The 27,713-nt window shown below is 36.5% G+C and overlaps 2 protein-coding genes across 2 annotated transcripts in view; both read right to left on the bottom strand.

Annotated features, from left to right (window-relative positions):
- Window positions 1–68: 68 nt before the first annotated feature.
- Window positions 69–22,674, bottom strand: LOC116500021 (suppressor of tumorigenicity 14 protein homolog). Its single transcript, XM_032204920.1, is given in 22 exon segments — window positions 69–227; window positions 2,568–2,704; window positions 4,297–4,568; window positions 6,676–6,859; window positions 7,473–7,604; window positions 9,573–9,677; window positions 12,574–12,707; window positions 13,613–13,725; window positions 14,433–14,530; window positions 17,005–17,043; window positions 17,046–17,105; window positions 17,108–17,143; window positions 18,035–18,190; window positions 18,193–18,232; window positions 18,235–18,260; window positions 19,017–19,055; window positions 19,151–19,270; window positions 19,273–19,331; window positions 20,295–20,362; window positions 21,304–21,428; window positions 22,102–22,270; window positions 22,594–22,674. Coding segments are annotated over 22 exon segments (2,352 nt in total).
- Window positions 22,675–24,605: 1,931 nt separating this feature from the next.
- TMPRSS7 (transmembrane serine protease 7) overlaps window positions 24,606–27,713 on the bottom strand; it is a 30,518-nt gene continuing 27,410 nt past the window's right edge. The window contains 2 exon segments of the mRNA XM_032204907.1: window positions 24,606–24,776; window positions 26,647–26,783. Of these exon segments, the coding sequence (XP_032060798.1) occupies window positions 24,606–24,776; window positions 26,647–26,783 (308 nt within the window).

Genomic DNA, 27,713 nt, shown 5'->3' with positions numbered 1-27,713 from the left:
TCCATGACAGACTACTGTAGGAATCAGCTTTCATAATGGAGATCATCTGCATTTTCTCCTTTCGCACATCAGTTTGTATTCTGACGAATCCAGTCATAAAGTGCTGTCACCTTAGTGTATACACCAGGACGATTGCGCCGAGCACATCCTTCACCCCAGCTCACAATGCCGGCAAGGTACCATCTATTTCCCTTTCCTGTGCAGGCCAAGGGACCTCCAGAGTCTCCCTAAAATGAAGGGTGTTGAGCCATTAGCACCAAACACAGACCACTATAGCAAAAGTTAGTTACATAGGGACAGTAAATACTTGTCTCTCTTCTTTCTCAAATTACAGTTCAATATTGGCATCTACTATATACTCTATATATACTATATATAGAGTATATTATATAGAGCGCACCCAGATAAAATAGCAAATTTACTCATTTTGTTTTAAGTTACATAAGTAACACACCAATTAATACAACAGAAAGGCAAGAAGGTAAAAAATTGCTCATTGCTAATGTCCCATTACAGAATTCATAAAGCAAGTGATCACAAATTGAATGGGCAGAGGTAAAGACAGGGATGAAAAAGGGGAATGCTGCTACCATTTGACCATAAACTGTTCAGACTGAAGGCAGAATTCTCTGTGAGGTTAAATGGCAGCAAAAAGATGCCATGGAAAGGCACGTTTAGGTATTAGCAGCTTCAAATTCGAGACTGCAGCTACATTCATAGAAGAAGGAGAAGAAAAAAGACCTGAAGGGACATGCAAATAAGAACTGGCTTCTCAAAGGGAACATACAGGTCTGTACAGCAATGTAGAAAAGTAAAAAAAATCCTATTTAGATCAGTTCACAGGATCAAAATGCATTTGGGCTCAAAAGTGATTTGTGCCCTATGTTTTAACTGTCCATGCCTTCAGTGAATAGATCAGTTCACTTTTAAAAGCTTATAAATGCAGCTCATCTCTGCAGATTCTCTTCATGCATACAAGGCAAACCCATACACAAGTCTGCGGTTTGTCTGGTGCCCCCAGTTGGAGCTAAAACATGAAGAGGGCAGAAGAAAGAAAGCCAGTGTGGTGTTTTTATCACCGAAACTGATAAAAAAAAAAGCCAGAACAGTTATTCTCTCTCTCAGGCTGCTGTCATACTGGCATTTTTGATCATCCCAAGAGGCTGATCCTGAGGTGATTTGAGAAAGGAGGCTGGCCAACATTCTGTCCAATTACACAGATGGTTCCGAAAGACTGAGGGACTGTATGCAGTGGAAAGAGGAAGGATTCTGAAAAGAGGAACCATGAAAACCCAGCCTAGAGTGATAAGATGACTAAGTCTAAAAGAACACACACTATTTCTCACTGAAGTATCACATCATCTAAAGATGAAAGCTGTTTGGAAAATTCACATAAACTGGGAATGTACTGTACAAGTTACATGTCTATAAAGAAATAAGGATGCCTACAAGGCTTGATCTGTAGTAAAAGGGTTTCCTAAACTGCCAACATCATTATTCTCCAGCATTGCACAGGAAATATACTGGAGGCAGAAAGAAAAATATCAAACATGCTACCCAGACTAAGGAGTTAAAGGTCCAGAGGGCCAGCATACTTGTGCACAAACATGTTCTGATGAAAACTGGATTGACCAGTATGGCATATAGCAAAACTGGTTAAAATGACCATTTAAAAAAATGAACAGTACTTTTTAAGCAACATTTATTTTGGAGGAACAAGAAGTATTAGGTATATTGCAACATGTTTTAAGCAGAACAATTCCAAGGCCTAAGGTTATAAACAAACCACACATAAAACTAGCAAAAATAATACTCCATTGAATTAGAATTTACAGACTACAGGAGGATCCTACAAACAGCCCATTGTGTATAAAGAAGTTTGATCCATTAAGAGCTATGATCTTGCAAAAATTTTCCCATTACGGTAAAGCACTAAACTTTATATGTTACACAAAATTTCTACCAAATTACCACAGTCTATAATCAGTAACATTTTTCTCCCTTTACATAGTATCTGGTAAAATGACCATGATTGTAATTTGGAATGATTGTAATTTGGAAAGGGGATATTCATCTTAGAACATTTAAATCATGACAAAGTGCATAACTAGTTTAACAAATGGGAAGAAAAAAGAAGGCAGAGCCAAGACAGTTCAAGTGTGTCCAAAGAGCAGTTTCTGAGTGCACGTGCAAATAAACTACGTCATGTAACTCATGATCATGATGTAATCAAAACTCATCATTATACACATGAATGAGCATATGAAACTAAGAGGCAGCATTGCAATTGCATTTACCAAATTTATCTTACCTATGTGTTTTGTATTTCTTGCAAAGAAATCTCTTTCTTAAGAGATTCAGATATTATCTGTACCAAATTTCCTTTCTAATTTTCTAGAGCCTTTAATTACTGTATTAAATTATCTGTACATCCAAGACATTTCACTCTACTAGTAAGGGGAAAAAAAAAAAAAAAAAAAAGCAACAAAATGCTATCCCTAAATTCTGAACAGTTTTCCAATGAAAGCAAACCTTTCTTTGCAGTTGCTTGCCAAGCCCCATGTTACCTGGCATGCATCAATGCCACCATTAAGATTCCCAGCACACAGCATACGTGACGTAATGAGATCATCATACAATTTGTTGCAAATGCTTTGATTAATTATTCTCACTCTAGCTTCCTGCAGTGTTCTGGCAAGATGACCTAGAAAAATAGAAATGTTGCAGAAGTTATGGCAGCTCTACCACAGAGATCACTTATCTAAACAAAGGAGAATTGATCTAAAATCAAAATCTACCCAACTGGAAGCAGAAAACTAATTCCTCTCCCTTCAAATGTGGTCTGCATTCAGATTTTGAACACTGCTTTCTACGTAGACAACTCTAGACATAGACAACCCTATGTACCACCACTGTACCTTTTCCATTTCCTCAGCCTTTTTTATGAACTTTTTCTGCTGGAAAGTAATAAAAAAGAAAAAGCCATGTACATTATAATACAAGATTCCACACAATGTATCTTTTGAATGCCATCTCAAATTATGCTCAAAGCTTTGTTATTTACATTATGGGTGTGCTCCAAACATGGTTTAAGTCCTAGTAAATGAAATTTACGTTTTCTATCTTTTCACTTCTAGGTAAGGAGCTGAGGAATGAAGCTGAGGGGTTGGGGTGAGGAAATCGAGCCTGTAAGCCACAATTTATACTAAAAGTTTGATTCTGTACTGTAGCATTGTCATAGGGTGTCATTGTTAACTACATATGCTCAGTCGTGTTTTGGCCCAACACTGAAAATAACCTATTTAATACCTGGATGATCAAAAGTACTGGCTTTTGGTTCGTTTGTTCATTTGTGAGTGGGATAGAAATCAAATAAGCAAATCAGAAAAATTTTGTTCCCCCCCCCCCCCCAATACTTTTAGGTTGAATTTAAATGTTACCTGCATTATGTTGTTACAGTACAAGAAGGCATCATTTGAAAAAATCTTTGCACTTTATTAGGCTGTTATGTGGTTATCTTAGATTTAATTTTTTTTAATTCACATTATGAAAGTATTAGCAGCTTCCAGTATTACCATATAGATGGCTTCTAATCAAACATGGAGGATTAATGAAGGATTAGGTCTCCATGCAACACTAGGGACTACTGCAATGCTGAGGAGCTGTCTAGGAGGTGCTGCCCAGGTCTCAGAGCTGGCTCCAGTTTGATGCTGAGATAGGGCCAAGATCTTGCATGCTCCCCCACTACCCCTCCTCCAACTCTGCTTGCTTTTTTTCTGCCTCCCTGCTTCAGCATGCTGCTCTGAGCTGTGCAGGCAGAACTCTTCATGTGGCATATGTGAAATTACCTTTAGTTAAGACAAAAACAAACAAACAAACAAACTATTTTTGCAGTTATTTCTGTTCATGGCCCCATATTGTCAACCGCAGTCTTAGAAACAAGGTCTTGCTCCTCTGCAGTTTCAAGTTCCTGTTTTCCTGACCTGAAGGTTGCTTATAACCTATTCACCAGATAAATTGAACCATGAGAATGAAAGGGGGCTTGTGTTTGTTAATCTATGATCATGTGCTTTTCAACAATGTGTGACACCATCTTTGACCGCCTCCTACAGAGTATGGGTTATTACCTAATATACAAATATTCAGAATTTACAGACTAGCTACAGGAACAATTTAAAGCTTTTTATTAACCTAAGTTAACCACAGGCATTTTTCTCTTAGGACAATAAATATTTCATTGTTAGAGTATAAAATTAAGCCAAGCTTGCAAGAAGTATATCCAGGAAATGAACATACTATTTTCTTTTATGGCTCCCCAGCCAGTTATATAGCAGACAGTTCCATAAAGAAATACTCTAGAGGTGCTTGGTAAACAAATAGGCTGTACCAGCTCGCTGAATAATACAGGCATCTCCATCTCCAACAGGGCTATATCATAGTCTGAGATAGATTGGTCATACTGTGGGTGAACAATAATCCTTTTGATTGATCTCATAGCTACATGATTGCTTTTTTCATTAATAGTGTGTAAGCCCATATATGCTCTCCACCCTGAAGGAGCCGAGTATCTGTAAAGAGAGTGTTTTTAGAACAGCCCATTGCAAAGTAATGCAGCATCAGTTCACTCTGCTTTATATACAGTTTGGTATTTGTTGAGATTCATCAAAACAGTGACTGGAGTAGAATACCACTTAGGAGGATAGACATACTATATATAGTCTGTGTCTCCTGAAACATTAACTGACAGTATAAAATTCTATTTTGAAAATAACAACCTCCTGGAGCTATAAGATCAGTTCCATGCAATGCAGATTTTTCACCCATCTTTACCATAAGCAAAGTATTCCATATACTCTGCAATACTTACAAAGCTGGCTTTCATTCAGGGATAATGAAAACAGAGTGGTACATGTTATGTTGTTGTAAACCATGCAGTTTCACTCTGTAACACAACTGTATAGTTTTCTGTTGGCACAGAAACCAACCCCGTTGGAGTACAAAGGTCAAATCTTAGTCAGGTTAAAAAAAATACAGAGGTACAGATGCATGGGTAGATCACCTGTCTTGACCTTGGCCCACATGTGCTAGCCAAAGCAGAACCAGATCGAGCAATTAGCAATAAGTTTCTTGATACTCTGTCATTACTGCATTTAAACTTTCAACTAGAGTTGATGTATCACTTATTTCAAGTAAGAACCACTAGTGGTCGTAAGTCAAACCTTGGTCTTAGTAGACCAAAGTAAACTGTTCTGACATACAAGCCTCAAACGCGCATGGCCATTTCACATTAGCAATGGTTCTTCAGGGTCTTGGTCATACTTGTGCTAAGTAACATGCCTGTTTCAATCATTAAATTACTTTGTGCAGATTGGATAATTAAACTTGAAAGTGGCTATTCAAACATAACTATATTCTATTTCAGCATGTCACTGCAGTCTTCAAATATTTATGGTCCAAAGCACAAGCATCAAAACCCTACTCAAAGTACAAATGGTCAGTTATTCTGAGAATTCTCTAACAGTCATGCTGACACTTTGCAACAGAGCAAAGCTGTTAGGCCTCAGATACCAGAGTTCAAGTTAAATCATGTTACACCAGGGCATACAGAACTGGAAAAAAATAGCTTTTTTGTCCTTGTACACATACATGTTTCTGTCCTCTGGAGAAAAGAGAGACCATCTAGTCATTTAAGGATAACTGGGATGCATTTACAGCTCAGGAAAATTTTGTGTACAACCACCTTTATGCTGAATAAAAGCTAGACTATTTCATGGAAACACGCTCTGAATTGCTATGTCTCCAATGTATCAACAACCTTTATTCAGCGTAGTTCCTCTCCCATTAATGCACTAATGCACATTCCCCTACTGTATGCAACACTTGTGCTAGCGGATTAGTAACAAGTATTATCGTGAGGGCATTTGTTTTATCTTGAATGTAAAGCACAGGCATATGATGCTTTCTTCATCAACTGAAAAACTTATGTGCAATCATATCACATGTACACATTGCAACAAAAGAACCGTGATGTGCTTGACAAGCAAAAATATGATCTCGATCTTGTTTGAGTATGTGTAAACATATTGTATAATTTAGAGTATAAGATTGTCTTAGACAAAGGCTACAAAATCTTTATGGTAAATGATGTCCAGCATACTGCCATGAATCCAATCTTAGTCTCAGCAATTGCCTTTTATGTCCAGAACACATTCAATCACTGAAATTGAAATGCATGATTTTCTATGCATTTTGAAACGTAAATGACTTAGAAGCCTTCTCAATTTACACTACCTCAACTGAACACTGGTGAGCTTTACTTGCTCCTTATCAAGAAATAGTTCTTTTCTTGTGAGAGAAAGGCCGTAGACTCAAAAGGGGAGGAAAAAACAAACAAAACTAAAGAAAAACCAACAACATTTACCCTAAATCAAAAACAAAAGTGTGTTTTGTCATGCAGGATTCACTGTCAATGGAAGCAAAATAACTGCTTCCAATATTTGAGACTTTCAAAGCCAGCATAATATGTCAAGGGTTCGTGTACCGATACGTCACAGAGTTATATGCTGACTCAATTTATATACACCTGGAATACCTACTGCAAACTTTTGAATGCAACATTTTGAGGTTATCCAACTTCTCATTGCAAAACTCTATGACAGCATAACCACTCCATACCTTACAGAATCAGAATCCAAGAAGCAATGGGCAGCAGACACAAGCCACCTCTTGGAAATAACAGATGCACCACAAACATGTCCATGTGCTCCCATTTGTAAACTTGCTTGCCAGGGCCACTTTCCAGGTTTTGCATCTTCACCTCCAACAATCCTATTTTTCTTAAGCAGGTGTCTTCCACAAGCTAATAGAAATAAGAGAATAAATTAGTAAAGGAAAATGCAAGATCATTTTACTTTGTCATGCTTAATACATAAGCACTTACCTACATACCCCAAAGCCACTGAAAAAGAAAATAAATAAAAAACAACCAACCAATCAAAAACAAAAACATATTTTCTTAGTGTGCAATTGGAACAAAGGTAAGGGTACTTGCCCATTTTCACTCAATGGGTACATTAGGAATACACCAAACATTGCCTATCCACCCTTACAGATCCCTTAGGAGGTTAGTAACCCAGAAAGAAAATCCTAAACTGGGTTATTACCAAAACATTACTTGAATAAGATCTTCTATTCCTTCTCTCCTTACACAGATCCTTAACTATTTAATTCAGCTCAAATGAACACTAAGACCTACTAATTTAATAAATTGTAAATGTGTATTCACTTGTATTAAGTCATCACAGACGGATCAGTGAATTTTGTACTTCCTGTTTTAAACTCAAGACAGACATTTTCATACAGATGTTACCAGCATTTTTTTTTAAATTCAAGTCTGATGTTATCAACTTTTACTTGACCATAGCATCAATTCCTTACTTAGTTTCCCATGTCATTAACTAATCTTCAAACAAATGTTACCACACCACAGTTCATTTCATCAGATCCATCTGCACAGTCTCTTTTCCCATCACACTCAGGATTTGGTTTCAACAAGCATTTACCATTAAGGCATTTGTATGTATAAGGGAAGCAACTTTTGTAGGCTGAAATGAGAGAGAAGACAATGTCACATGTTTAAAGCCATGATTTCAAGTGATTATAAAAACATGCACATTCAACCTACTCATCTGTTGTGAAGGTTGTTCAAAGCCACACATTCCAACGTGCCTGAAGCCATAGTCTGTGCAGGTGTAAACTGGTCCCTGTATCAACTAGGACAGTGGGAATCTTCTACTCAGATTAACGACTGCACTAATTTAAATCTCCACCATCTGTGAGGAAAGACAGCAGAGCCTTCAACTGCCCTCACTCCCATTTTATTTAACTCTAAACTGAGTGAACTAGGCTCATCAGATCTGCTGTTTTATCTTCACCAACAGTACTGGCATTGCAAATTATACATCTATGTAGCAGATGTCATCTAGAAGTCAGCTCTGTTTTTAAGAGAAAGTTGAGCACATATCATAGAAGAGCTTTATATCTTCCTCCGAGAAAATTTAGGTTAAGAGTTATCATAGTTTACTATGCAGGAATCCTGACAGATCTCAGCAGTGGGCATCCATTGCTATCATTCTTATTATCAGTTGTTTATAGTGACCTCTACACAGTGGCAGGGATTTTTCCAGCAAACAAGGACATACTGCTGGCTACTTCATGGACCTTAGATTCAAAGCAAGGCAAATATTAGAGGCAAAATGCAGCAAGTCCTTAGGGAGGCATTAGTAGTACCAGCAATGTCATTAACAGTGGCATAAAGAACACGCACATGGCAAAAAAAGGGCAGAATTCCCCAAATTTATGTTTCTCTCCCTTACATTATTTGTTACTGATCCGGCAGTAGTTGGGGGAAAAATTGCTATTTTAACAGGATCACCATCAAGCTGTGGTTATGTCATCCAAATAAATCTTTGTTATCCTGGATTTAGCTTCATGAATTTGTCTAAACTATCCCAAAATCTAGTTATACTCTGCATGTTACATTTTCGTTATTATGAAACTTGCACTTAGTGCTATGACAAAATACACAGAACTACTAAATTCAGTAATAATGCAGAATCATTTCCATTCACATTCTATGAAAAGGCACTGTGAAGTAGGATGACTGTAACACTAAGATCACATCAGAAGAGAATTGAAGTTGTTTTGCAAATTAGATAGTATTGAGCAGGATTCTTAGATAACAATACTGTTATTACATTTAGTCATTGAGTTTGTAAGTCAGAGGACATCTCTAAGGATTCATTTATAACCCCAGTGGATCTGTGTGGTTACACCTTATGTTTCATTTGCACAGGGATCAGTATTTGAAGAAATATCAAAATAGAACAGGTTTTTACTTCAGTCATAGGTCCTTATCAGGAGGCTGAGCATATCATTTGTATTAAACAGCGACAACCACTTGTGACAGCAGCATGAATCAGTCCTGCTGCAAAAACAGAGCAGGGAATACTTAGTAGTTAAACCACAGCAGAGAGTAGCTAAAGGTAAATTATTTCATTAAGTTAGAAAAATAGCTTCTCAATTTTGTGTATTTAATTCTATTATTGATAGGCATTTGGAGATGCTGTTTGCTTTCCTTGCACTTCTCCAAACTTTTCTTAACTATGGACAGAAAAATCTGAAGAATTCACGTAAACTTGTACTGTATACTTATTCAGACAAGTAGAACCCACAAAAAGGAAGGGGGAGCCCTTTAAAAAAAATGTATTTTCTGTTGTAGGAGGAAGAAGATGGTATAGGCTGGCCATCAAAATTAGCAATAGCTGCTTAAAGTCTTTTCCAGCAAGTTAATGGACATTTACTACAAAAGTACTTCTTAGAAGGAAAAAAAAAAAAGCTTGGCTTTGTTTCTTACACACAGAGAATTCAACTCTATTTCTAATCAGCATGTCTACTGGAAGATTCACAGACTTAAAGATACAGTTTATCTGTGAAAAAAAAAAAGAAAATGAGCATATCCCTGCTTCTGCCTTGCACCATCTCTCAAACAATAACTAAAAATATATACTTACAGCAGTTCTCATCACTGTCCTCCCCACAGCTATCATCACCTTCACAGATCTTGTACTGATGCTTACAGTTCTCATCACCACAGTTCAACTGTTCTGGCTCACAACCTGAAGAAGAAAGGTCTGTAAATTCTTTCTATCTCTCATATCTGGCTAGTGCTACCTTCCCTGCTACAGGTCAGCTTGATGTTACTGTGCCATCTCTGTCAGACATAAATCTACCTTCTTGATAGCTTCAAGGGATGGGAAGATTCACTGCATTATTTAACTTGTGCTGTGCTCTGCTCTCTAACACTGGATTACCTTCTAGTAACTCTTTCTGGAACCTCTTCATTGCTTCCCATCTTCTTTGATGTGCAATTTGGATATAGTACTCTAGCTAAGGCCTTCCCACAGGCAGCTGGGAAGATCTCTTAAAACTTCTGTCTTACATCCTAGTGTGATGCTTTTTGGTTTTTGTTTGTTTTAAAGAAAAAAAAGAAAAAAGAAAAACAGCTGTATGATTTTGAGTCTCAAGACAGATTTTGAGCCACCTAAATATTTAATTACCTATTTTCAAACCTATACTTTTTTGAATTTAATATAATTTTCTCTACATATTCTCCAGTTCATCAGATACATTTAAAAATCTGTCCCTCTTCCCACTGTGTGGCATTTTTTTTATTTTGTAATCATCTGCCCATCATATAGATCACTATCAGAGATTATGAGCTGTCCAGTAACAGATACTGTCAAAATAACAATATAAGAAAATATCCATTTTGGCAATGAACCACTGGCAATCACACTCTGAAAACAGTTTTCTGTAGTTTGCTTTCACCTTGGTTCCCCTAAGTTTCTGACATAATACATTGTTAAAGTACAACTTCTTCTATATTTCTCATGGCATAGATCAAAAACAAAATCAAAAACTCCATCATGATTGCTCTTAACAATTTGATACATTTTTTCAATACTTACAAGTAGTTTATTTCAACTACTTGTTGCTTTGTTTCCTTTTTTTTTTTTTTTTTTTTAAAGCTTAACTTGTGAAGACTGTGAAAAAATCCACATTTTTTCCTGTTCTCCCACTCTTTATAGGGATGCATGACATGGCCTCTCCTCCAGACCTTTCAATTTTCACCTGTATCCTTCATGTCACCTTAAAGATAGCCGCCAGTATTTTATAGACTTCAGTCTTTCCAAATATCCTACAACAAACTGATTACAGGACACAAATGAGAAATAATTGCCCTGCCAATAATTAATCACTACCATCTGAACAGCCTTTCCAACCATCAGACTGATTGCCTGAAGAAGTGCACATTCCATCTGTACATCTAAATTGTCAAAGACAAGCTAAAAAAACAAGAAATTAATGGCACTAACATGTTGTCACAGACTAAATTCATTAAGGCAGGACTGTGTCATGAAGAAATGTTAAAATGGCTATTAAATAACAAGGCTAATTCATTTACAAACTCAACTGAAAGTTAAAAAACTAAGTGCTATGTCACTTGGCATAATCTGTCAAAGATTTTTATTAAGCTGTCTGAATTAAATGGATCAATATTTATTAAATGGATGTAGAAAATTAAATTCACATTTACTTCCATAAATTAAGATCAACTTTGAGGGTTGAAAGTGATGCAGCAGAGGTACATATTACAGTTGATAGCAAGCATCTGTGTTTTTTCACTTTTTTTTTTTTTTTTTTTTTTAATATAATACATTTGACACAGAAAGATATAACGAAAAAAGACACAAGTAAGCTTAGCATCACAAGTTTCCTAATGTAAAAATGTTTTACCAATTCATCTCTGTCCCGCTACACTCCGAATTTTTTGATGTAAATGTTTTATGAAACACTTTTCAGGCCTAGAAATTTCATTATGAAACAGCCTTTCAACTAGAAATTCTTTCACTTTCACTTAAGCTAACTATTAATATCTAGACAAAGGTGTTTCTCAGCAATATATCAGAAATGTTTGTTCTCTTCCACTTCTTCAGACTTATCACACACACACACACACAAAAAAAAAGTCTTAGGATTTGGCTTCTACACGCAGATACACAAATATCTGTAGAAGAATAAGCATACAAAAAGTTCCTGCTTCTCTCCAGGTCAAGGAGACTTAAATGTTTTCCCCTCTAGCACTGAACGCAAATTAACAGCTAAATCAGTTTGAAGGACAAAATACATTTGTCCCACATTTATCTATTTATCTAATCAATTCCAACCTGAAGTCATTTAATCCTGTTCACTGCCTAGCACATGATGCTGGCAGGAGGAAAATGCACACTATTGAGCCAGCACTAGCTCAAAGCAGGAGTCACTCTGCCCTTATTTCTGATGAGATGCAAGAAAAAAATGTATTTCAGACATAAATACTTCTAAGACAACAACAAACAGAAGTGCACTTGGTAAAAGCAACCCGAGGATCCAAGGTTTCACAATCAGATCTTTTGAAGTCACAGTGAATTTAGCTCCCTAGAGGTTAACTGGGAAAAGGAAGTTGGTCTGTTTAGATACAAAGAGAAAGCATGTATCTAGAAATTATTAAAAAATAAGCATTTACAAAGAATATACTGCATATATGTCTTGTCTAATTAAAAACACAAGTAAATGTTTCCATCTTCTTAAAATCCCTGTTTCACCCTCTGGATGTCTCAAAAAAGAAAAAAAACACTCACGTTGGCAAAATAGTTGTGCTTAGAGTCTCTCTGCCATACTATTTGCAGCTTGGCTATTTTAAGGTGTTGGTAAAATACCAAATAACTAGTTCTACAGAAAGTAAAAAAATTGCATTTCCACTTTCCATTTTACAGAAATTTTGTGAATAGTTAGAAACTAAAAGCATAATGTACCCAACTTTCTACATCTAGTTGTTCAATAAAATGCACAATAACACTTCAAGCATTCCTCTTGGAAAATAAATTAAGGAAAAAAAGGCACATGGAGTTCTTGTGTGTTGTTTGTCTGTCAAAGCTCCTTAAGAATCCAAGTGCATGCTTATTCACTTACGGTCTGTGTGACTGAAGGCTTTATATTCAATATAAAACCCTTTATGGGTGACCAGCTCATCAGAATGGAAGTTGATTGCAACAGAATAGCCATATTCTTTGTTTCTGATGTCTTCTGAATTATCTTTACAGTATCTGACAGGCAAAAGAGAGAACAATGAATTTCTAAGCAAAATGACCATTACCACCCAGTTACTTCTACTGCTGAAGGGTACAAATGCCAAAAAAGTAGTAAAGATAAGTTTTTGTTGTCATTGTTTTTTTGTTTGTTTGTTGGTTTGTTTTTGGGGGTGGTGGTTTAAGTGTTAAAAACTTTTCAGTGCAACAGAAATATTATAAAGCCTATTTGCAAATGCTGTCCACTCCATTCCAACCCACCATACCCACAGCTTTCCTGGGACAGCAAGATAATCAGCATCAGAATCTACCTTATAAATACCAACCATTTCTTAGCATGCTTGCCTTCAGTTTTCCCATTTAGGTTAGCAAATTCCAGAGGTTACAAATCCAGCAATGATATCATACAACCAAACCCAAAAGCTGTTGCTATTTCAGTACATTCCTTCCAAGAGACAAATCACTCCGAATATTCCCCCTTCTCCCTCCTCAACACCCCCAATCCCCCTCCTAATTTGCTTTATTTACTGAAAACAGTTACAATCTGTAAAGAGTAACTTGCAAAGAAAATGAAATTTCAGATAACAAAAGCTCTTCACCCACATCAGTATCATATCCAGGAAATTCACAGTTTCACTGCAGCTGTATAAAATCCCACAGTTTTCTATGTGGTTGCTCTCAAGCAGCACAGCAAAGTAAATATTTACCATTGCAGGAAAAGCAGGATGCTTAAATTAACTTAAAGACAAATGCTTAGTACTAAGGCAGGTTTAAGAATATTATTCTACTGTAATTCAATGAAAGTATGCCTTTATTTCTTGAAATGTATCGTTCTACACTGATGTTTTTTCCTTAAGGTGTTTCATGTTGCATAGAACATTAAAGAACACATTAATATGTCAGAAAATAGTGTATTTACTCACCTAACTCCTTCAATTTCTAACCAGTCTTTGTCACATTTACTGGACCCTGGCGACTTCTCTTGAATTTGTATTACAAGGATTTTTAAGGAGAGCTTGTAGGCTGGCAATGGTGCCTAAAAATCAAAGGACATGTATCCCAACATACACAACCACAAACCATAAAAGGCCTAAGCTTCTGAGATAGTAAATCTGGTTTACTTATTATCAAATAGAAAATATTGCCTTTTTTTCTTCTTTATGATGCACTTCAGCACCTTTGAGGAACCAAAAACTTTCTAATTTAAACATATATATAGAAAGATTTTTAGGCCAACCTTTGGCCAGAACATGCCAGATAAAACCTTCCTGCAGCCAAAATGAAGTACTATATCTTGAGGTTCACGCTATGTTTGCATTATCATGTGGTTCCAGTAGGTCAAATAAAATAATTAAGAAGGTCCTGATTCTACATAATTCAGGGAAATAGTGTATTGTGTATTATAAGGTCATGTAAATCATGTCTCATAATTTCTTTTCCTAATATAGAAGCAAAGCACAGACTATTAGCCATTTACTCTGGCTGTTAGGAATTGTCATCCTATCCACCATTTTGCATCTGTCACTAGTAACACAACCTTTTGGAAGCTGGAAATTTCTCTCTCCCATAGATGGTACATGTACATTAAGAAAGAAAAAACAGGGTGTACTAGAATAAGTCAGGTGCAGTGGTCTTAGCATGCTCTCCCTTCATTTCACCCACGTCAAAGAACATTTCAGCCAGTTTTATGTCTATATCACATGAGGTAAGTCACCACAACTCAGAAAATCTCCCATCACTTACTCGTATGATCCAGCTGCAGTCAATATTTGGAGGGTAGTAACTCGGGAAATAAGGAGAGCTCAAAGTTCCATTCCAGGATATGTAATGACCACCACACACTGGGAGAGAAATACATCAACAACAAACACAGTTAGCTCAAATGGGCTAAACTTGTGAGCCCACTTCACCTGCTAGGATCCTTCTCTATGCAGAGTTGGAATAATGACTTGTAACATGATTAAACTCCGTTCTTGCCTCTATTAACTGAGAATCATGTAATTAAGCTCAGTTCTTGCCTCTATTAACTGAGAATCATGTAATTAAGCTCAGTTCTTGCCTCTATTAACTGAGAATCATGTAATTTCCAGCTTCCTCATCTGACTTTTTTTTTTTTTTTAAATCAAATTTCAATTGAGAACATGTACAGAACACCTCTGACTGGAGTTTTAAGAAAATATTCTTTGACATGAAATGGAAGAATGAATCAAATGCGTACACAATAGAACATCCCTCCCCCTGCTTCTAGTTTCCTTCTGACCTTTCCGTGGACATTTTTAGAAATTAAAAAGCATTCAATGAGTGAAAACTCTGATTATCTTCATGTAAACCAGGAAGTTTGAATGTGTCATTTCTCTGTCTGAAAATGCATACCACTTCTGAGCAATATCTCTGAGGTTTCAGTTTCTACCAAAAATTCTCCTAGATATCCATTCCCTACTGTTTTTGCTTTTCCTTTAGCTAACAAAGGAATGCAAACATGTATGTTAGTGAAACTGAAGAAATTTTTTAAAGTACCATAATTTTGATGCACAGACTGGGTGTTACATAATTCTGAGCACACATCTTCAGAACAAAGTATTTCTAATTTTCAATGCCCATAGGAAGAGTGTTTGATTAAACAACACCCACAGAAGCATAAGTTCAAATGGATAACCTCCTCAGAAGCTTACAGATATGGTATCCTCTATGATTTGTTCCACATTAAAAAAAATAAATAAACGACTTCTTAAATGTCAAAAACTTTCATTTGGACTGTACCAAATAACCATGGGTTAACTTTCTCTTGTGAATCTTTTCTATCTCCCATAAAGCATTAGGGCTTATCCAAAATATTTTACTAATCACCCAAAACATCTGAAAAATTCATAGTACTCCATAGGTTTGGAATGTATTTCTTGGGACTTGGATCCACTTTTATTATACAGTCAACTACATTGAAAAGTGCTTTCAGAAAAGGATCAAAGATTAATATTAGAAGTCTTTGCTCTCATTTTCAATTTTTCATCAACACACTTCCCCTGAGCTGGGGAGCAGTTAACAAAACTGGTAGTAGTGCTACTCTGCCACTGGGGCGTTTGTCTAGACAAAGTGCCTGTAGTGTTATCTGGTTGCCTACTCTGATTCTGTTACTCATGGACAACAGCATTATCTATGTAGTGTGAGTAATCTCTGGGAAAGATGACTTGGGTAGCAATCAGGAAGAAGAAAAATCTTCGATACCAAAGAATATGCATACTAAGTCAGTTTGCAGATGATACTAAATTAGGAAGAGTTGTCAACTCCCTCAAGGGTAGAGAGGCCTTGCAGAGAGGTCTTGACAGATTAGAGGGACAGGCAATCATCAACTGTATGAAGTTTAACGAGCAAGTGCTGGATTCTGCCCCTGGGATAAGGCAACCTTGGATACACATACAGACTGGGGGACTAGAGGCTGGAGAGCAGTCCAGTGCAAAGAGATCTGGGCACTCTGGTTGTCAGCAAGTTGAATGTAAGTTAACAGCATGCCTTGGCAGCCAAAAGGGCCAACCATATCCTGGGGTTCACCAGGCACAGCATCGCTAGCTGATCAAGAAAAGTGATTAAGTGATTGCCCAACTCTGCTCTTTACTGGTTTGGGTACTCATCTCAAGTACCATGTGCAGTATGGGGCACGACAGTATAAGAAGCACAGAAAACTATGAGACAGTGTCCAAAGGAGGGCTACAAAGATGGTCAAAGATTAGAGGACAAGATGTATGAGGAGCAGCTGAGGTCACTGGGTTTGTTCAGCCCAGAGCAGAGCAGGCTGAAGGGAGGCCTCATGGCAGTCTGCAGCTCCCTCACGAGGGGAGCGGAGGGGCAGGCGCTGAGCTCTGCTCTCTGGGGACAGCGACAGGACCCGAGGGAAGGGTCAGTCTGGGAGTCAGAAAAAGGTTCTGCACCCAGAGGGTGGTCAGGCACTGGGACAGAATCCCCAGGGCTGTGGTCAGGGCACCGAGCCTGCCGGAGCTCAACAAGTGTTTGCACAATGCTCTCAGATAAAGGGTCTGATTTTTGGGTGGTCCAGTGTGGCCTGGGGCTTGATGATCCATGTGGGTCCCTTCCAGCTTCGGATATTCAGTGATTCTATGATATTCTCTATTCCTTGTTCAGTTCTCAGACATTTATTTTAAGTGGGTCAGAATCACAATTGCCTGATTTATACACCAACACTCACTCCCCCAGATATAAGACACATTCGGGCAATATCAGCTTTTTTTTTTTTTTTTTTTTTTTGAGGTAATGAGGAATAAATCTGCTTACGTAAGACATTTGTTTATACTTAGTCACTTACTGACTTTAGGGATTGCCTGAAAGTGAGCTTTTAGTATGTCCTTTCTTCTCTTTTGTCCAGTGAGAAGGTAAGCAACATTACATTTCTTGATGAAGTTAATGTATAACAGGAGGCGACCAGGCCCCAGATCCACAACCACCTGGATTACAAAGATTGCATTTAAAAAAAAAGAAAAAAAAAAAAAAAAAAGAAATGAAATGAAAGAAAGAAAACAAACAAAAAAACAACTCACATTCCTGTCATCTTTGCTGAGAAGCTGGGCAAAACAACACTGATTTGGTCATCTGTGTTTCAGAAGTGTTCCCCTGTCTACCACTTTGCTTTCATTCTTCCACTTCATTGATACTACATGAAATGCTAGAGTTTCATCACATAAAGGCTGAGTCCACTCAGGCTAAGCATCACAGATATTCTTGCCTAACAGGGACCCTATGTTTTTCAGACCTAAAGAAGAATCAGAAATCAGTGCTGGATTAGGTTACTTCAGTAGCAGCAATAGTACTGAGAAGTGGGTAGTGCTGAAAAGGCTACAAGTGCTCAGGGTAGAAGTGTTGTGCAGCACCTATGCAACAGATAACAAGCTCCAAAAACTTTTCAACCTATTAACATTTAGTCCCAAGAGCTGTTTCAAGATCATCTGATATCATTTATGCAAGTGGACTACAAAGGGACTTTGGGGAGGAAGTCCTCTCTAGATAAAAGCCTGTTTTCAACAGAGGTTTGCCTGTGACTGGACATATTTTCTAAGTAACAGAATACAGTACTATAAAAAATTAAAGCCTTTATCTCTGTATCAATAATTGTATGAAATCAAACACTGAAAAAATAGAATGCAAAAAAAAAAAAAAAGGAGTTATAAATCAGTGGGGGTGGATAATATGGAAGATCTTTTCATTACCTTATTCAAGATTTTTAATTAAGATCTAATTGGAGGGTTTTACATTTTGGCAGCCTGTTTAATATCAATTTAAAACTCTGCAGTTTCAGAGATTTTCTGTACAACTCCAAAAACATCTTTGTCCTGTACTACCATACCTTGCAATGATCTTGTTCTGCAGAGGAAGAAGGAAATCATATGCAGATAAGTGGTGTGATGCACAGTTCTCTGGAGCGACACCATGCAAAGTGGTAACTACCAGTCTCACCACATAGTTAGAAGGAACACGCAACCTCCATTGATAAAAGACTTCTTGGGATTCATCAGAGTTAGAGTTCTGTTGTTACCTGGCCTTTGGCATACAGGTCAAAGGATACCACTACACAAAAGAATCTAGATTAGTGTCTGAAAAACTGTAAGTTTGAAAGATAAGTTATTGGCAAAAGTTTCAGAAGAGGTGGCAACAATCACCTACCTGCACTTCTTGACTATTCTAATCTCTTCGTCACTTACTTCCACAAATCTACCCCTTTCCCTTCCAGGCTGCTTCCCTGCTCCCAGCAAGGAAGCACAATGCTTCACAACACACACTGGTTCATCACACATGCAACAAGGAGAAGGGGACCTGGCTGCAACTGCTATTATCTCTGATGGAAATCTACTGCTTCCTTTGACATTTCTTCGTCCATCTTCATGCAATGCAAACACTAAGTATAGGAAGCTAATCTTGAGGCTTGTTTGGTATAGAAAATTCAGGCAAAGCTAACTAAAGTTCTCCAGTATTTGACTGAACACTAAATATGATTAAAAAAAAATATCTAGTCATAAGGTAAATAAATTTTGTATAATTTTATGCAGTAGCTTTTTGAAAATGCCAAGGAGCCACAGCTCACTGCAATTCAGTGAGGACTACTCACACGTCAACCACTCTAGTTAGCACATCAGATTAAAAGCTGGGAGACATTTTTCAAACCAGCCCTTATTTAGTGCAAAAATAGGCCAGGGAGATCCTTACCTCTGGTTTGTTTCATAGGCCCTACACCCATATAAGAATAATTGGGAAAATGTCTTTTTCCTTTTACTGGATATATGTTTTCCCCCAAAGCAATTCTGCTTTGAACTGAAAAATAATTACCTGATTTTAGCATCACATCATATTCTGTGGAATCTGAAACTGAAATTTAACAACTGTCAGCTACACACGCCAAGACACAAACTGAAGAAAGCAAAATAGGCAGAATAGATATTAAATGACAAGTACATTGTTACCAAAAAGCTCCATTGTAACAAGATCAAAATCTTTCTCCCCAGAAGTACTGAACATGTGAGGGATTTGTTTACTACTGATTTCTTTTTGTTCCAATGGGATTAACTTTTTAAGAGAATCACAATATCTTGTGGTGCCCAGAATGTATTCCAGTAGTAAGCTCGAAGTCCATACTCTCCTTCACTGTGTGTGGGGCAAAAAAAATAAATAATCATAAATACCCTGTAATTAGTATTTTGGACATGCTTTCCACTAGTCTGCATTTTGGCTTGCATAGTTTATATAGTCAGTTGTAACTGCCAAGGGCTGCAGCTTCACATGGTGGCAAAAAGCTCTCTCATTCAACATTTTTTAATTTTTTTTTAAATACATTAGAAATTCTTGGAAAATATACTGCTTAAACAGTAACACAGAGACTGACAACTACACCTAGCAGAAAATCCTTGAAATAATTATATGGAATTTGATGTTTTCATCCCTGCTGTATAATTAAAAGGTCATATTGTTCTAGATGCATTTTTCTTGATATATTTTAACTGAGGCTACACACTATACAACAATATAATTTTATGCCCATACTTTGATACAACACTGCACACAATTCATGTTAAAATAAATTATCTGCATAAGTACAAACGCAAAGTAATGTTCCAGTGATTCCAAGAGACTGTTCATCACAAACCTCCTTCCAAAATGGCTTACGGACTGACCTTTCAGAAGTTTTTAGTGATTTTTTCAGAGACTTGGGACAGCAATACATCTGCTCAATGTATTTGCATTTCTCAGCAGGAGCTTAAATAGAGTGCCCTGCCCACAATTGCACATTTAAATTTTGTTTGGAGGGGTTAAAAAGGAACTTCATTTAAATAGACAAAACCAAAATAAGTAGCAGAGGAAAAAAAAAAAATACAACATGCCGAACTATGATTTCAAAAAACAGTAGGTTAATTGTTTATGGGTGGCTCCATTTCACTCACCATTTCTACAGAGATCATGAATCACACTGTTAGCTTAGTTCACATCTTTATTATGTGTCTTTCATTCCCTGATATAAAGATCTGCATATTATCCCAAAATAACTCATTTAAAATCAACCAAAAAGACTAGAGTAACATAATTAAGTATCTCATATGTAAACCTACCTACCTGAATGTAGCCACTACAGATTTCAAGTAGTACTTTCCCAAGGTGGAATACTCATAGGATTCTGCAAACTGACAATTCAAAATATATATATTAAAAAAAATGTGAAGTGTTATGTTTTACTGTTAATATAATCTGTTATGTTAAAAAGTATTTATCTTATTTCTTCCCTTAACAAACACCCTACATATGACAGACACCATTAGTAATTTTCACAAAATGTGTCAAATAATGATCATAAATGTGCATTCATTTTCCATTAAAAAATAAGCCATCGCATTTACAAGAACATTGAGAAAACCCTTGATAATTACCCATGGAAAAGAAGCATTTATAAATACAGCTTTTTTTTTTTTTTTTTTTTTTTTTTTTTTTTTTTAAGAGTTTACATAGTTATCTAAAATTTGTGGCAAATTTCTGTCATGCAATCTGGACATGAAAACTTGTATTGGCTATGCACAAAGCAGCTCTGAGACACTCAATTAGCCCTTTTGGAAAATACAGGCTAACAGAGAACTGCTTTGTGTTTAAGCCTTCTGTTTGCAAGTACCATAGAAACAATATTGATCTAAAAAATACAAACCTGCATGAGAACTTTTAGAAAGCAAGCATTGTTGTGGGAATAAAGGAAAACAAAATAAAAGGTCATGAATCAAATTCAAGCTATAATAAATAAATAACAGATCAAAGAGAAAGTAAGTAGCAAGGAAAAGCGTTCAACTATACCAAAACAAAACAGACTCCTAGGCTTGTTTAAGAATAATTCATCCATAACCTTAAACCTCTCAGACACTTTTTTTTTTTTTTTTTTTTTTTTTTTTACCACGAGGGACAGATATCTCTGTCTATCTGCATTCCTAACATGGTACGCCTCCAAGCCACTTGTTTATTTTAAATTTATATACTTTGAAAGGAAAAAAAACGTGTCTCAAACTGGAATCTTCTCCTCAATCTCAATTTGATTCTGTAACAAATATTTTTAAATAATTACTATACTTATATAGGAACTTACGTAATTTTGGATTACTTCTGCTTGCAGGAGGAATTTCTGTGATTTTGGATCACTGAGATCATTTGTGTAAGTCAGATTAGGAATTTCTACACTTCCACCAATATATATAAAAGAGAAAGCTGGAGCTGAGAAAAAAGCATCAAAAATTACCACATCTAATAACGTTATGGAAAAGACTCCAGAACAAGAAGCTTGCAGAAAAATGTATTTGTCCTAGCATCAACAGGCATTAGTTCTTAAGAGAAACAAATACTAACAACAAGAGTGCTGAGACAGTTCCACCGGTAGAATAACAGAGAGAAGAAGAATGAGGTATAGGTTCAGATAAAAGCATCTCCTGCAAAGCTTTCAGATAAGCATTTACTAATAAAACTCTAATTGTTAAACTTCCATATTTTACAGTGCAATCCTCCTGGAGAGAGACGATTTTAATGTCTATAAGTTGAGATTTGGGAAGAACCGTATAAAAATCAGTTATCCATTCTGTTTTGAAAAAGTGAAGTTAGACGGTTAATTCCTATAGGTTCTTAGAAGAAATGATAGCAATTATCATGATGGTATTCAGAAACAGAGACAAACAATTAGGAATAAAACATATACCATCATTAATCTTGTGCAACTATCAACCACTATTATTGTGCATTTTGTTCCGTTTGTGAAGATGTTAAGGAGAAAGGAAAGTCAGTAATTACACGCACATTAAATGTCTAGCTATTTAGAGCAGAGCTTTTTACACTAACTATTCACACAGTGCAAAACACCCATCCCATTCACACTATGCTAGGCAGTAACACTTACAGAATGAGTAGTGCAGGACTAGCACAATTACTGTAACCATTAAAGAAACCAAAGGCAGTATTCCCAGAAACCATCTTCTCCAGAAACACAGCCTCTTCCATTTGAAAAAATGATATTTCTGACGCAAGCCCTCTTGGTAGGACAGGTAGTAGGGAATATATGGATTTTCCTAAAGATAGACACACATCAGTTAGAAGAGCTCTACAAGAAGAGCCACTGTATCTCTCCTTTTTTTTTTTTTTTTTTTTTTTTTTTTTGGTGTGTTTGCTCTTTTAGTTTTTAAGAGAGATTTAAATTAAGATCATGCCTTTCACATTATCAGTTATGTCACACATGAAACCCACATATTTCTGGGTCACCTTGCAATTGTCATTTCAAATTATAAATGGGGAGGGAAATAACTATCACTTCAGTTATGAGCAATTACATATATGAAGAACATAGAACTAACAGAACATGTTTCTGTTTTAAAGCATAGCTGATAACTCTTACCTGCCCAGCAGTCTGCTCAGAGTGGTATGGAGTTGGTATGCTGTACACAGAAACCCGCCCAGAGCTGATAGCCCGTATCATGATGCCTTGACAAACACCTTTCAACAAACCTAATAACAAAATCATAGATGAACCTCATTTATTAAATATAACCCAAAACTTAAATGTAACCCAGAAGAGCATACTGCTCTCCCCTCAACACAGACCAGGCTTCTCTCATTTCACCTTTGCCATCCTGCTCAAAGCTGGAGCCAGGCAATCTGCAATCAAAGAAGGTGGGGAGGAAAAGTCACAATCACTGTAACTCTTTGTTTTCCTAACTGGCTAGGGTACGACACGGATCCCATAATTTGGGAACAAACTGGTTGCACCCTTCTTTTAGATACGCAATGGAGTAAGGTAATTTATGTCACAATGCAAAAGACATACAAGCAATTTACATGTAAAAAATCACAGATCAAAGCAAATGGTGTGATTTCTAGACAACATATGATATAATCTACAGGAAGATTTATAAGAAAAAAAAACACACAATTTTAAAGACCACATGAATTTTTCAGTTGCAAATGTGATAGCCTCAAGCCTGTACCACAGAACAAACATTAACTGCAGAGCGATTAATGATCATATTACCTGTCTGGAATTAATAACATTATCAAGTCAGCAAGCCAACGACTTCAGGGAATTTATGTATGTGTATATATATATATATATATATATACACACACACACACATATATATACACACACACACACACGTGTGTGTGTGTCTATAGAGCAAAGAACGAAACCAGAAGCGTGGGGGGGGGGGGGGGGGGAGAGAGCGTACCACAGAACTGGCCCAAGAAATCTGTGCTCCAGAAAACAAATGGAAACAAAGGAAACACAGGTCAGTACAGAAAGGATTTACTGGAAGGCAATCCTCACAGATAAGGAATGCAAAATACAGCTGTAGACAGACAGCTTTGTTCAAGTCCTCCTCTTTCTTCAATAGCCCGTCTCCACTACACGCACAACCTGCTGAATGACTTTGCCTTCTCCTTCAGGGAAAAGAGACTACAGGAAAAGCTAGAGTAAATAAAACCTCTTTCACATCATCTCCAAAAATGAAATAAGGATTTATTCTTTTTTAAAATGACATATATTCACGGAACCCAATTTTATAGATGTTTAAGATAGTTAAGATACCTCTCAGAGGGTAGAAGCATTGGTTTTATTTTGTTAAGGGCAAGATCATTGCAATAACATCACCACATTTATTCATCTTGTCAAGGTTGACTCAGATGAAGAATTCAAATTCTGAGAAGGATGAAGTATGAATGATCTTCAATAAGAAGAAATTAAGGTAGGGAATAATGAGTTAGCAGCTCTAAACCATACAGTCAATTACAAACAGAAACTGGAGAAGATATACTGCTAATGCTTTGTGTTCCACACTTATCTGCAGAACTTCTGATCTCCGAAAACCACTGCCCTGCAGATTTGAGAGGATTGGGCTCACTTGCTGCAAATCCTTCTCTTCCTCTGTCAGCTGTCACCCTAGGAGGCAGGAAACGTAGGATTAGCAGGAGTACTGATGGTCATTTGCTATTTCACTGTTACTACTGTATTGAACCATGCACACCTCAGAGGAGATACGTGAATGAGGCTTAAGCTGTCTCGAGCTGGAAAGTTGACTCTTCGATTTTCTGACAGACAATTGCACATGTGTATAATTTGTGCTAACAGTAAGAGTGAAAATTGCCATACATTCATTATCACTTCTCCTGTGTCAACAGACACCTGTACAGAACAACCACCACAAGATCAGACTTCTTCTGATACTCATTTCACCAAGGTTTGAACAAAGGGTGCTTGTTACTGCTATATGTGTACTCCAAAATTAAATATTGTGTCAGCAGTATTGTGTCTTGTGACATGGAAAGAAATTCCAACACTGAATAGTTTTTAACCAACCATGTTTTAATGAAGATATTCAGTACATATTTTATTTCATAAAAACAGTTTTCAAGTTACATGACTGAAGGCACATATTTGTGAATCCATGGTGCAAAATTTGACACTCTTGTGTAGACACCAGGGAAATTTGGTCTTCCACATCCGTAACCCCAGCTAACAATGCCAGTCAAAAACCATTTTCCATCTCCATTGCTTTGACATGACAATGGTCCACCAGAATCACCCTAAAAAGAAAATATTAAGTTGTATGAATTTAAAATCTAGAAAATTAAAAACCAGGACAAAATTCAATGGGAGTCATTTTGCACAAATAATTGAAGAAATGCTTACATTTTCCCCACTCACAAACTTCAAACCAGAGTCAATAGTTTTATGTTTTTTTGTTTGTTTAATTGAAGCAGATGGGATCACACAGTTGTACCAAAGTTTACTCTTTCACATGAGAGAGGACTAGCTGTCATTCTTTAAATGTATTAATATACTACTTTTTGTGAGCTGTATTTCAAATTGACAAATAACTTCCTAGCCCCAAACTAACAGTTAAACCCCAAATCTGCTACTTAATACGTATGTTCATTTAGAGGCTACACACCTGACAACTCCAAAAAACAAGCTTTTATAAAAAATTCAAAACTGTTCTAATATTTTTTAAAATTAGAATATTCAATAGTCAACACAACTTCCTTCAAATTAAAAGCAAACGGAAATGGAGTGTGATCCATCAACATTTAAAAAAAAGAAAACAAAACACTACGTATTGTCCTATAATAGACACTAGCTAGCAGATAACGCTTAGGGGTACCACAATGCTTTTGGAATTAAGGCAGTTGAAACAAAGTTCGTAATAGACTTCCAAGTTTTATATAGAATAATAATGCTACAGAACAATGCAAGCAGTACCCTTCCTTTACAGGGTAATTCTTCTGGACAATATTGGCAGAAATTCAAGCAAAAAAAAATTGGCACCATTTGTGGAAAGTCTCTTGAATCAATCTTTTACTTCCTTGTAAGACTCTGTTGCAGACACAATTCCTCTGAAACAGCTGTTAGTAAACTGAGCTTTACCAAAGCATTAAATGTAAAAAGTATTTACAAAAGCGAAGTCTGAACTGGTAGGATTTTGATGTTTGCAAAGGAAGTGCTTTCCTTCTACACATATTTTCTGTTACAGCCAGTAACAGAAAATCTTTAACTTTTATAGGATTGTAGGACATTCCATGATCATCCTGAATTCTCATAAAATTATTAAAGGTTTCATATAGAAGATCTTTTTCCATGCTTGACAATTAAGATTTTTCATTTAGAGAGTTAAGCATTCAATTGATTCTTTAATTACTGGGACAAAAAGAAACAGGAACAGCAGCATTTTTCACAAAACAGAAATCCCACAAATCTATCAGCTCTAATAACTGCCAGACATAGTCAGACAATATTTTTCCTTACAGAAATGCAGCCAAACAACCTCCAAATTATGCCTTTCGTTGACTGTCTTGAGTGCCCAAAAAGACAACTGAAGAAACAAGGTTCCCTGGTTAATGGAAATGATGCTTGCTGTCAGTCTCATGAGCTGCTAATAAACAGCCATTGCATTATACTTTTCGAAAACACTAAGATATTACTTGCCATGAGAATTCAGAACTGCACATATATTATTTCACAGCATTGCCGGATCAGAAGAAATATTATACATTTGAAATTTTATGTCTAGTTGTCTGCATCTCATCAGACAGCCCTCTGTTTCAACACTAGGGGGAAGGGATCCTGAAAAGAAACAAGCTAGCTTCTCAATTTCTTTTTTCAGTTTAGAGACCCTCTTGCCAGATACAGCCTACCTTCATCATGCTTTTAGGACTTGCAAATCCATTGGACCTCAGCCTGCAACTGAACCTTCATGAAGCTATTCATTCACACAAACCAGCAAATCTCTGAGAATACCCAAATGACAGACTACCTATTAAACGGCTCTTTTACATAGCTGTGTTTCAGAACCAAACCATATGTACCACATGGTGGTTTGCCACCAAGTTCTAACATCTCATCATGCAACAATGAAAGGCAAAATAAACTCTATGTGAGTTGTGATAAGATACATACTTTGCACCCATCTCTTTTTCCAGACATTAGTCCTGCACAAAACATCCTAGCTGTGATAATCCCATATGTGGAATGACATAATGATTGGTCAATAATTTCTACTTCTGCTTTCTGAAGAATCGCAGCACCTTCCTCACCTGGGAAACAAATTGAAAGGGATGGTTCAACAGAGCTTAACATATTACTTGTCTAGTAAAGGCACAACCAAGAAGTCTTCAGAAAATATCCCCACATACTTTTGAACTCTAAACTGTTCCAGATTGCAAACAACTAAATCCCAAAGGTGCAGAAAGCCTCTTCTACCAGGCATTTGTATAACATGATCATGGGCCCTTGGCCACAGCAAAGACAATGGCCTAATCATCAGGGTTGGCCAAAAAGCCTTCTGTAATGTCTTTTGCAAAATGTCTCAAGATTTACTAATTTGGGAAGATTCTACTTTGGGAAAAAATTGAATCTTATAAAGGTATTTGGATTTTAACAAGACAGATCTGCAGTTAGGGTGGTGTCTTTCAAGAAGCTACATCCAGAACTAAAATCACAGATCAGTGTTACATATCAAAAAATTCTCTTCTGGCAGCTTAAAAGTTCAGACTTACCTTAAATTCTGCCCTCTCTATCCAAATGTTTTGTTAAAAGACATCTTTTCTGCAAAATATACATTTTCAGTAAAGCAGAATTAAACTGAACTGTTCTGTCCTTTCAGCACAAAAGCTGTAATAATATCATGAGGTCCTCCCAAAAAAGGGTATAGACAAAGAAATTTCACCAACATATTCAAATGTGCAAGTTGCAGGTTTGTTTTGGGTTTAGGTAAAGGTAGTGTATACTAAAAAATAAACTTATAACATATTTAAAAGACTAATTTTACAAATTATGTAAACTGATGAAGAAAGAGGGAAAGAGAGGAAATTGAAGAAGGAAATGAAGAGAGGAGCAAAGGGAAAAGAACACTTCTCCCTCTCTTTTTTGAGGTATCGTGTTTATCTTTCAAATCACCATGTTTTAAAATTTCCTAAATGACTAATCAATAGGTCAAGGAGACATCATGCTACACATTTTTATCA

This window comes from Aythya fuligula, chromosome 1 (assembly GCF_009819795.1).
Source record: "Aythya fuligula isolate bAytFul2 chromosome 1, bAytFul2.pri, whole genome shotgun sequence".
Classification (NCBI taxonomy): Eukaryota; Metazoa; Chordata; class Aves; order Anseriformes; family Anatidae; genus Aythya; species Aythya fuligula.
The sequence above is the reverse complement of the archived record's forward strand: the minus strand, read 5'-3'. Positions and strand labels throughout refer to the sequence as shown.